Genomic DNA, 12,712 nt, shown 5'->3' with positions numbered 1-12,712 from the left:
TTACGTTTGTTTATACCCCGCTTTTTCTCCACAAGGAAGCTCAAAGTAGCATTTCAATACAATTTAAAATCTACAAAAAATAAACTGGAGAATTAATGCAATTTGACATTCCTTTAATTGCCATGGCTCAATGCTATCGGGCCCTGGGAGCTATAGTTTGGTAAAGCACCATCCTCTGAAACTCCATGGGGTTGTTTTAGAAAGCTTCCTATATTCCTGTACTGTAGTTGCTACTTACTTCACATTGTGTATTCCTTTTTGCAAAATCCAAAGTATTCCAAAACCGCCTAATGGATGGCTGAAATGGTGACACCTTTTTCTGATGGTTTCATGCACACAAACTTTTTAATCCACAAAATGTTTTAAATAATTTTTATTAATTAATAATGTAGAATTGTAATATTTATAATATATAAAAAGTGGGACATGAGGGGGAGTGGGAGTAGGGTAAGGTATTCCTATTGCAAGTGTACAAAAGAAAAAAATAGAAAAACGAAAATGGATATTTTTCAAAATCTGAATTTACAAAGGGTCTGGGGAAGGAAAGAAGGGTGATTAAAAAAAGATATAGATTTGACTTCCAATAATCTCCACCATGGTGTTAATTGTCTTGTTTCTTAATATTACTATCTCTTCAATCATTTCCATTAGGTAACAATTTTTCTGTTTAGCATCAGTTTGGTTCTATTATCAATTTTATATTTTCTGGTATCATACACAGTAGTCTCTTAATGGTGTCCAATCTGTTGTTTTTTTCCCATCTGAGTGTTTATTTATTAGTTGGGTTAGTTTATCCATATCATTATATCAATTATTTTCGATGTCCATCACTAAATAATTAAATAGTCTATCTTTATTTTTGTCCATTTCCATGTCTGTAATATCCAGTAAAAAGTATTCCGGTTTCAGTTGTACTTTTTAATCTAATATCCTCTAGATTTTTTCTTGAATTTCTTTCCAATAATTTTGGGCAATTTTACAAATCCACAACATACGGAACAAAGATCCTACATGCTCTTCACATTTCCAACACCTATTTTGAACATCTGAATAACATTTTGCTAATTTCTGTGGTGGTATTATATACCATTGGTACATCCTTTGATATCAGTTTTCGTTCAAATCATAGGGATAAGTGAATTTTAATTTTTGGTGCCATATTTTTTCTATTCTTCTAATTTAATTGTATGTCCAGTCTTCGCTGCCCAATTGATCATGCAGCCCTTGACTTGTTCTGTTTCTGTGGTCCATTCTAATAATTTTTATATATTTTCGTTATTAGCTTTTTATCTGTCTTCATTATGTTATCCCAAAAAAATATCCTTTTCTGAAAATCCTATTATCTTGCTTTATTGTAATATTCTCTTATTTGTCTATATTGAAACCATGAGATATTCTTGTCAATCTGATTAATTTCTTCTAGTGTTTTTAATATGGTATTTCCATCCTGTTTTTTCAATATATTTTTTCAATATATCCCTATAAATAAGCCGTTTTTCTTGTCCCAGTTCCCTTCTATGTCCTGCTTCTAATGGGGAAATCCATAGTGGAGTATTTGTATATACGTACTCTATTTTTATATTTTCCCCATATTTTTATTAAAGCCGATCTAATAAAACGACTTTTTCTCATTCCAGAGATAATTATGTATAAGATGTATTTGAAATATCAGTGCATTTTATGCTTAGACTTGGCTTCTGTCTCCGAAGTATTTAGTAATCACATATATACAAATATTCCAAAATGCAAAACATTTCAGGTCTCAAGGAACTGGCATTATAAAAAGTGCTCCAAAAAAGAAGAAGCTGGAATCATATCTCAAGATGTTGAAAATAACTTTAATAGTTTAAAAGCCCAGTGTGTTTTATTCTGCAACTACTCTTATTAAGGACTTTTTCAGGGACTATTTTAGAATGAAAGTTCGACCACCATTTTTGGACCACGAACTCTATTTAATTTGCAGATGAAAAGAAGTGTTCTTTGTTCGAAATGCAAACCATTCCTGGCTTCCTGGTGTTTCACTCAACTACAAATCCAGTTATTTGACTGTATGCAGCTATATTACTAAAAAGGGTAGTGATTGTGTAGTGGGAATTAAAACAATGAGCTCTTTCACATATTTCAGAGTACATTATTATGGTATACTGGTGCAAGTAAAATAAGACTCAAAAGAAACGAGGAAAATTTGCAAAAACCAATTGTCTGTGGAAAAATCCCATTATCTGTGGAAATACCTGTTAGGGAAAGTATTAAGCTGGTCTGCCTCGGATCCTTGGGGAAAAAAACTTTCCATTGCCATGACACAATATTCAACCTGCAAAAAAAAACTTTCCAAGGCTGTGACACAATTTTCAATCAGCAAAAAAGAAAGTTTATTGGTGGGAGAAAAACCTCAAAAACTTCATATTTTTACAGAGGGCAAGTTTCTGATTCTAAAATGAAATATATATTTTTTCCTCTGTAAATATTTGTTTCTAATTACTAAGGTGTCCCACCAGGTCTTAGTTAAGAGAGGAAAGCAGAGTATTATTATTATTACTATTATTATTATTATTATTATTATTATTATTATTATTATTGTGGAATTTCTAAAGACGAAAAAATCTTAAAATAGTAATTCAGCAATCTTTGTCAAATACATTTGTCTAAATTCCTCACCAAGGAATTTGGGCAATCCCGCACACTACAACACTTTCGGAAAGAACTAAAAACTTGGTTTTTTCAACAGGCCTTTAATAGTAATTAATAATAATAATTTTATTTTTGTATGCTGCCACCGAAGGCACTTGGAGTGGCTTACATGGGGACAAGCCCAATCAGTCACATTTACATCATAAAAATACAATTAAAACATAAGTATCAATTAAAAACAGATTAAACATACCGTGGTTAAAATGCCTAAAGAGCCAGACTATTCTTTAGCTAGGGAAGGCTAAATTGATTGCATGGATTTTTTTTAAAATGACTATTGCTATATTTTATTTTTGTCAATTTTATGTCTGGCTTTAAATATGTTATTGTATTTTTAATGTTGATATCCTGTATTTTATATGTGGTGTGGCATGATGTGTGCTATTTGTAAGCCGCCTGAGTCCCTATGAGAGATAGTGGCGGGGTATAAATAAAAGTTGTTTATTATATTATTATTATTACATAGCACATTTGCTTCAGAGGAAACCTCTTGAAACAAATAGAGCTGCTTCCTCATAAAATTGGCTTTCTCTGTGCTCTGCATTGAGTATGCTTTACGGAGGAGTGTTTTGCTTGAGGATATAACTAGAAGTTTTATGACTTTGTGGAAACTTCCTGCTCTTCATGGAAATATACTAAACTGTTGTTGGTGGGTCTCTTTTTCTTGCCAGAGGCTGTAATAATAGGATTTTTCTTTCTTTCCTTGAATTGCCATAAGTGAATGCCCATATGATGGCTTTTGCTAACAGAAGTCCACCAAAAAATGTAAAAAAAAAACCAAAAAAAAAAAACCCTCGTGACACGAAACCCCGAAATTGCCCCTTATAGCCAATTTGATCTGCCAATTGGGGCAAGAAAACATTTTGTGTAATGGTGCACAATTTTTTACCTTGATTTTGGATTTTCTGGCGTAAAAAAAAGGATATTTACAGAGCAGCAGAAAAATAACATCAACCTCTATAACGCAACAGAGATTAATGGAAAAAGCCATAAGTTTTGCACCAAAATCGCCATGTGGTTTTGTGGTACGACATTGCTGATTTTGCACAACATTCTTCTTGTACATTTTGTACCCTTTTAATACAAGAGTTTCAGTTTTCAGAGAAGGCTGCACAATTCACAATAGGAACTGTGTAGGTTTTGCTTTGCAGGGTAGAAATAAAATCAATAATATGAATGTCAATAATCGTTGTGCATGTGGTGCCTTTCCACTTGGGTTCCACAAAATTGCCGATCAACTTACGGTTGAAATGCGAAATCAAACATAATTCCACATGTTGAGATTTAGTCGATCTAGACATCATACTCCTATTGATGCAGCCTAGAATTGCATTGGCTGGAGCTAATGATCGTCTATTCTGTGTTCTAGATCAGAGGTAACAAACTTATTTTCATGGAGGGTCACCACAGCCTTATGGTTGCCTTCAAAGGACCATTTAAAACCATATACAGAAAATCCATGGTTACAGAAGGCCAACTATAATTTTTTTTTACATAATGTGTTGTTGAAGGCTTTCATGGCCAGAATCACTGTGCAGCTTCATGGCTACTCAATGTTATTCAAGCTTGTTAATTGCAAAATACACACTTGTTTCAAACAGAAATGAGTTCTTTCTCCCACCCTGGACATTATTCCACAGATATATATGCTCTCCACTTATCCACAAGCCTTGTATCAGAGTTCAAACCCCACACTTCTGATTAAACAGGACAAATTGTAGGCTTCCAGAGGTCATTGTATCACAACTCCCATCTGTTCTAGTTATGATGTCTAACGGTGAGGAATACACTATTGGAGTCCATCCAGAGCAGACAAGGGCCAACTTGTGCCCTCCAGGTGTTTTGGACTTCAACTCTCACAATTCCTAACAGCCTACCGGCTGTTAGGAATTGTGAGAGTTGAAGTCCAAAACACCCGGAGGGCCCAAGTTGGAACATGCCTGGTCTAGAGGGCTCTATAAAATGACATGGCAGGCCAGATCTGGCCCGCGGGTCTTGACGCATGTGATTTCGGCAATATCTTGCAGAGGTGCCATGTAGATGTTGAGTAGCATGTGGGCAATAAACATAGTTGCAGGACACCCTTCTGTACTACCTTCTGGAATCTACCCTCCAGGAAGGACTCGGTCCACCTTACCATCCTCCTCTGAAGCCAAGTCCCCGAAGGACAACTTCGGACGCTACCATGGTTTCTCACACCGAAAGCTTCTGAGGAGCCAAGCAGAGCAGTTGGGTGCACATCATCCAGGAGGTCAACTGAGGCTGTTTCGATCCCAAAATCATGTTGAAAGCCAGAGTCAGACCAGCCAAGATGCGGCTTCTCACCTAAGAAGTCCTGGAATGGGGTCCACATCATACGCTCGATCAACGGCACAATATCCAAAAACGAAGTATTGGAGACCAGATGGTAATTGTCCCATATGTTGGGGAAGGAACCTATACCCATGGTATGCTGATGGTAAAATATTCTAGATTTGGTGGCGCTGCCAATGGTCAGCTTTGACATTTACTTGGACTTTTAAAAATTGTTGTAGAGCAGAAATTATATTTAATGGGAGTTTAGGAGGGAATGCTGATAATGGAAATATGGTGATTTAGGTTAGTTTGATTTGGAAAATGTATGATTTACTTTGTCTTCACTGAGTTTTTCTTTCTTTCTTTCAGGAGATGTCAAGGCCGTGAATATCTTTGCCAGCGCTCCATCCAATAGGAATCTGGAGAAGTTTCAGGTAAGTGAGGACAAAGTAGTGAGAGCTTGATTCAAAAGCTGCCGCCCAGGTTCTTGTTGGGGATGGGAATGATGGGAGTTGTACTCCAACATCTGCCAAGCCAGGTTTCCTATATACTCTTATATCCTCCCACTTTCTTGCACATTCTGCATAAAGTGTTTATTGCATAACCTATTGGAAAATAACTGTACTCAATCTCTGGGCACATATCCTTTTGGCAGATGTGAATCTCCATGTAGAGATTCATATGTAGAAACCACCTTATTAGAACAAGTGATATTCACAAGCATTCATGTAATGGCACACAGGTAACTCAGCTGTTAAACTGAAGAACGATGTCTTTAAACCACCAAGGATAAAGATGTGCCACTACAAAAATATATTTGGTTAAGAGAAGATGGTTGCTTCTTTGCAGTTGAAGTTGCCCAAAAGATATACACTCCCTTTAAAAACCTTTTACTGTATATACTCGAGTATAAGCCTAGTTTTCAGCTCTTTTTTAAGACTGAAAAAGCCTCCCTCAGCTTATATTCAGAGATTAAAAAACCAAAAGCTTCTTTGAAAAATAACTCTGGGCAGCTCGCATGGCGACCAAGCCCAGCAGTGTAATAAAATACAGCAGTAAAAACAAATCCAATCACAACAATAAATACATCAAAATATAACGTATAGCATCAACGATTTAAAACATACTCAATGACCTGGAGCGATATAGTATATAGAACAGTGATGGCCAATCTATGACACGCGTGTCAACACTGACACGCCTAGCCATTTTTGCTGACACGCTGCCGCATGCAGATTGATTGGATGACTATTGTCTTTTGTGGCCAAATTTGGTGTGATTTGGTCCAGTGGTTTTGTTGTTTACTCCATAGGAATTATGCACATTATATATATATATATATATATATATATATATATATATATATATATATATACATACATACACACACACACACACACATACACGCACACGCACACGCACACATACATATACATACATACATACACACACACACATACATACACACACACATAGATACATACATACATTATATTATTCTATTGTAGTATATTATTATTATATTATTACTATTATATTATTCATTATTCATGTCTACATTGAAACTCCAATAGAGAGAAATCAGCGTGGAAACTGCAAGAGGTACCATAGATTGTTGTACATGTAAATAATGGTAGTAAATAGTTTTTGGTTTATTAAATACAGTTATATATTACAATTCTATATTTTTTTATTTTTTTATTTATTTACAGCATTTATATTCCGCCCTTCTCACCCCAAAGGGGATTCAGGGCGGATCACATTACACATATAGGCAAACATTCAATGCCGTTTAACATAGGACAAAGACAAACAAATATAGCTCAGAGCGGGCCTCGAACTCATGACCTGGTCAGAGTGATTTATTGCAGTTAATTGCAGCTGGCTTGCTCTCCCACCTGTGCCACAGCCCGGGCTTTATTTTTGTTATTTAAACGATATATATTGTGAAATTATGGTTTTTTCTCTCGAAGTGACACACCACCCAAGTCATGCTAGGTTTTTTTGGTGAATTTTGACACACCAAGTGCAAAAGGTTGCCCATCATTGGTATAGAATATACACCTATTTATGTTTTGGAAGGGCAGTGCACCCAATAACTTCTGGTGTTGCACACTCCTGCCTTGAATAGTAGTCCTCTGAGCATCAGAAGACATTGGTCTTGCTCCTTGGGAAGGAATTGTGGAAGCAATGCTGGTGAGTTTCACCATGTTCCTTTGCTCTTTCTTGGGCCTCCAAAGACCCTTTCCTGCAGGACCACCCACTCCAACCTGGAGGTGCTGCAGAACTGCTCCTTCGTCTTCCTGGCCACCAAGCCTCACATCCTCCCAACCGTCCTGCACGAAATTGCCCCGGCGGTCACTCCCGAGCATGTCTTCATTTCCATGGCTGCCGGCGTTACGCTCGAGACCCTAGAAGAGGTGAGGCAAATTCCTCACTTGCCTTGCAGATAATTTTATGGTCCAGAAGGTAGAAGAGGCAACAAGGGGATCAGCAACTCTTGATCTAATCTTAACAAAATGTGGAAGACCTGATCAATACAGTTGATGTTATGATTGAGCCTCATGGCTCTGTTACTGACAGACGTGGGCGTAAGACTCCTCGAGAGTCAGATACTCTCGAGGAGCGAGAGAGAAAAAGACTGCGAGACATATTTGCAGCACCATCTGACGAAGAGTCTTTCGAAGGGTTTACGGAGAGAATGGAGGAGGGGCTGGTTAGCTCAGAGGAGGATGAGATGGATTGGACTCGGGTAAGGGAGGAATTGGGTGCCACTGGCCATGATGGGACAGAAGATGAATGGGGACCTTCAGGATTAGACCCATGGCTTAGCTGGAGGGATGGGACGGGATCCACAGCTGGAGATGCTGTTGGGCGTAGTCAGAGGTGTTCCAGCTCTGACGAGGAAAGTGATGAGGAAACGCCCGGGTTAAGGAGGACAGCTGACAGTGATGAAGATTTGTAACTGGCATAAAATGGGGCTTGGGAGCAATTGCAAATTGCGTCGGGCAAGGTAATCTGGGCAAACGCTTGGGATCCGTGTGTGTGTGGGACGCTTCCCTGAAGACTTGTGTGCTTTCCTGTGCTGTGACGTAAGTTGATTGAAATCCAGGGTCAGACGGCGGGAGGGATTGTGTGGGCATTTGTTTGTGCAAACCTGTGCTTACTCTTATTAGCTTGACCTTCCGTCGTCTTTCTGACGGACGCCATCTCCTGCTTTGAGAACCCGGACTGAACTGACCACGGCTTGTCTTCCCCCCTTCTTGGACTTGGAAAAACTACAAACGTCTGCTTCTGGCTTTGATTTACGGAACGGAACTGGTCTACTCTACTTCTACAATCCTTGGCTGAATTGCTCGTGTTGGAGATCCTGTCTACTGTGTGTGTGTGGGAGCGACGCAAGTTACTCTAAGCACAGTGCTGGCAGCAGAGAGGAATCTGCTGCCAATTAGTTGCATTCTTTGTATCTTTTGTTCCTTGGCTTTCGTTCTGTTAATACCTAGGCTGAAGCAAGCAGTTTGTTTTTACCCGGATTAAACTCCGGTTTAATCCGGTTTATCTTTTGAACATTTACTTTTGTCCCTTTTTGCTCCTAAAGGCAAAAACTGCCTGGCCCTTGTGTTTTTACGGGCATTTTTGAGTTCTGTAATCTAATAAACTCTGTTACTTTGAATCTTGTGGCGTTCTGTCCTTGACAGATTGCCCGACGCCCATAAAAAGTTTATTGCAGCAATAAACCCGTCAGGAAGACGATGGATGAGTTAAGAGCCAAAGTAGACCAATTGCAAACGGCCTTAAGCCAAACAGCTTTTGCTGTGAAAGGACATGTTTTGACTCCTGAACGCTTTGACGGAACCAGGTGCAAGTTGCCAACCTTTTTGGCACAAGTGGAGCTTTATTTTTCTCAGCTCAGTGCTCATGCTTTTCCTACTGACACTAGCAAGGTGGCTTTTATTTTGAGTTTGTTGACCGGTCCCGCAGGACAATGGGCCACTAATTTAATTTTGGGAAATGACCCAGTCAAGGACAATTTGAATAATTTCAAAAGGTTGTTAACTGATACTTTTGGGGATCCTCTCCGCACGGAGAATGCTGGGTGGGCTCTGTATCGGTTGAAACAGGGAAAGGGGACTGTTTTGGATTACTTAAATAAGTTTAACCTGTATCGCCACCAGCTGGATTGGGGGGAAAATGCATTCATGCTTTTATTTACTGCCGGGTTAAGTGATATGCTCCAGGATGAATTAGCACGCTTGGAGCCGGCTGAAAGCTGGGACGCCTTAGTAGCTAAGGTGTTGCGTTTAGACGCAAGGTTCGAGGCTCGTAAACACTCAAAAGCAATGTGTGCGCCACCTATGCATGTAACCAGGGCACCTGTGGTGATGGGGGAAGAGCCCATGGAGCTTGGGGTCTTTAAAAAACTGTCTACAGAGGAAAAGAGCCGTAGGAGGCAGCTGGGCTTGTGTTTGTACTGTGGGAATGCTGGGCATTTTGCCAAAAATTGTAATGTGAAACCTTCCCAGCTTTCGGGAAAAGGCCAGCCCTAGTGCGACGTGAGTCCAACGCACTAGGGCTCCTCAAGCAGTCAACTGAGGGGAGGAAGCATGTTTTCGTACCCATTACATTATCTGTTGGGGGAAGGGAACTTGTTTCTACTCTGGCACTGCTGGACTCAGGAGCTACGGTCTCCTATGTAGATATTGAGTTTGCTAAGAAGCATGGCATTCCTAGAGTGCGCAAGGCATGCGACGTGTGGGTGGAGGGAGCAGATGGGAGACTGCTGGAGACTGGGGTGGTTAACCAGGAAACCTCAGCAGTAACGTGGGAGGTGCAGGGAGTAACGGGAACGTTTGTGTGGGATATTACGAGCTTGCCTAGATATGATGTGATCCTGGGGATGGATTGGCTAGCTGTAGTAAACCCACAAGTGGATTGGGCAACACGTAAAGTGATCTTAAAGAGGCAGGATTGTTGCACTCTAAACGTTACTCATGCTGATATGGAGGGAGTGCCTGCTGAGTATGGGGAGTTCTCTGATGTATTTTGTAAAAGAGAAGCGGACAAATTACCACCGCACAGGCCATATGATTGCGCCATCAAGTTGGCAGAAGGTGCGAAACTGCCAGCAGGGAGGCTGTATGCCTTGACTGTACCGGAAAGGCAAGCTTTGCGGGAGTTTTTAGATGACAATTTAGCCAAGGGGTTTATTCGCCCATCTAGTTCTCCAACTGCGGCACCAGTATTCTTTGTAGCCAAAAAGACTGGGGAACTTAGGCTGGTCTGCGACTATCGGATCCTAAACAAATACACCATTCGGGATAGGTACCCGCTCCCTTTAATCTCGGAACTGTTATCAAGGGTGCAAGGGGCTAAGGTCTTTACCAAGCTTGACCTGCGGGGGGCCTATAACTTAATCCGTATACGGGAAGGGGATGAATGGAAGACGGCATTTAACACGTGTTTCGGATGCCACGAGTTCCGAGTCATGCCTTTTGGGCTTTGTAATGCTCCTGCGGTCTTCCAGAGGTTCATGAACGATGTGTTCAGGGACCTAATTGACCAATTTTTAGTGATTTATTTGGATGATATCTTGATTTTTTCTAAGGACGAGAAAGAACATCGTCAACATGTCAAGCAGGTTCTGCACCGACTGCGGGCTAATGGGCTTTTCGCCAAGGCTTCCAAATGCGTCTTTCATGTGCCTGAAGTGGAGTTCCTAGGTCATGTAGTGTCAGGTAGGGAACTTAAAATGGACCCACATAAGGTTGACGCCGTCAACTCATGGCAGGAGCTGAAAACTAAGAAGGATGTACAAAGGTTCTTAGGTTTTGCTAATTACTACCGGGAGTTTATTCCGAATTTTGCAAAGCTCACGGTACCTTTGACGCAGCTTCTGCGCAAGAAACAGCCATTTGTGTGGGGGCGGGAAGCTCACGAGGCGTTTCTACAACTTAAGTCTAGTTTTCAATCAGACAACATACTAACCCATCCTGATGTTGACAAACCGTTCGTGGTAGAAGCGGACGCTTCTAGCTACGCGTTGGGGGCTGTATTGTCTCAGAAAGATTCCTCAGGGACCTTGCGTCCCTGTGGATTTTACTCGCGGCAACTAACACCCTTCGAGCAGAACTATACCATATGGGAGAAGGAGTTGTTGGCGATTAAGGTGGCGTTTGAGGTGTGGCGGCACTGGCTTGAAGGGGCACGGCACCAGATCGTGGTCAGATCTGATCACAAGAATTTAGAGCACTTGCAAACAGCAAAGAAGTTAAACCAGCGTCAAATCCGATGGGCTTTGTTTTTCTCCAGGTTTAACTTCAAGGTGCAGTTCGTAGAGGGGAAGGCAAACTTGCGGGCCGATGCTTTATCCCGCAAGCCGGAGTTTAAGACCAATGAGCAGGTTGTATGTCAGACCATCTTGCCTACTGCCTCTCTGTGTGTTGTAGATAATGAGCTCGGGTTACATGACCAGATCCTTGAGGCTCAGAGGGATGATGTGTGGACACAGGAGCAACTGATGCTGCTCTCAGCAGGTAATCGTACCATACTGCCGCATCTACAAGATCAAGACGGAGTATTGGTACGCAGGGGGCAGGTCTACGTACCAGTGGGGGCCCTCAGGTTGGAGGTGATTAGAGCCCACCATGACGAACCCATGGCTGGGCACTTTGGCAGATTCAAGACCGTGCAGCTCATTACCAGGAGCTATTGGTGGCCAAAGATGCGGCAAGACATTCTGCGCTTTTGTGACAGCTGCGCCGTTTGCCAGCAGAGTAAGACGCCTGTTGGGCGCCCTAGAGGGTTGTTGTCGTCTTTACCTGTTCCGGACAGGCCATGGCAAATCATTTCCATGGATTTCATTTCAGATTTGCCTAAGTCTGGGGGTTATACTTGTATTTGGGTGGTGGTGGATTTATTTAGTAAACTGGCTCATTTTATTCCTTGTTCAACCATTCCGGCGGCCCCTACGTTGGCCTTACTATTTACTAAGCACATCTATCGTTTGCACGGAGCACCCGAGGTGATTATTTCAGATAGGGCTCCGCAATTTGTGTCACGCTTTTGGAAACATTTCCATGAGTGCTTGGGGACTAAGTTAAACGTTTCTTCAGCCTTTCATCCGCAAACGGATGGACAGTCGGAACGGGTTAATGGGCTCTTAGAGCAATATCTGCGTTGTTTTTGTTTAGATCAACCCACGGCTTGGGTGAAGTGGCTACCGGTGGCGGAATTTGCTTACAACAATGCGGTGCACACATCTAGTCAGCATACGCCGTTTGAGCTAACTTATGGTTTTCACCCACGGGGAGGTGTGGCGCCGTCGACCAATGTGGTCTCTTCGGACCCTGTGTACCGCTCTACGGAAATGGCTGCATTGCATGATGTTGCCCGTCGCTTACTGCTGGAAGCTAAGGCAACGCAGAAGACTCAGGCTGACCGCCACAGGCAGGCAGGGGAGGAGTTGGAAGAAGGGGATTTGGTGTGGTTATCTTCCAAACATATTAAACAGGCTGGGGGAAAGTTTGCGCCTCGGTATTTGGGTCCCTTTCCTATCGTTAAAAAGATTTCTTCCGTTGCGTTTCGTTTGCGTTTACCGTCTAGTTTAAAGGTCCATCCAGTCTTTCATCGTTCGCTGTTGAAACTTGATACCTCTAGTCGTCGTGGTGCTATAGCGGAGGGTATCACTGCCACTTCTCCGCCATCGGGGGAGGAGGCCTTTGTGAGA

General features: G+C 41.5%; 1 protein-coding gene across 4 annotated transcripts in view; it reads left to right on the top strand.

Annotated features, from left to right (window-relative positions):
* The window catches only part of pycr3 (pyrroline-5-carboxylate reductase 3), a 31,715-nt gene that overhangs the window by 5,881 nt on the left and 13,122 nt on the right, over window positions 1-12,712 (top strand). For 2 of the 4 annotated variants that reach the window (XM_008120909.3, XM_062979929.1), the window contains exons 2-4: window positions 4,808-5,098; window positions 5,356-5,420; window positions 7,227-7,406. In XM_008120909.3, coding sequence (XP_008119116.1) covers window positions 4,808-5,098; window positions 5,356-5,420; window positions 7,227-7,406 — 536 coding nt within the window. The remainder of the gene's footprint in view (window positions 1-4,807; window positions 5,099-5,355; window positions 5,421-7,226; window positions 7,407-12,712) is intronic. The other 2 variants (XM_003227659.4, XM_062979930.1) reach the window with 2 other exon arrangements.

Source organism: Anolis carolinensis, chromosome 4 (assembly GCF_035594765.1).
Source record: "Anolis carolinensis isolate JA03-04 chromosome 4, rAnoCar3.1.pri, whole genome shotgun sequence".
Classification (NCBI taxonomy): Eukaryota; Metazoa; Chordata; class Lepidosauria; order Squamata; family Dactyloidae; genus Anolis; species Anolis carolinensis.
The sequence above is the reverse complement of the archived record's forward strand: the minus strand, read 5'-3'. Positions and strand labels throughout refer to the sequence as shown.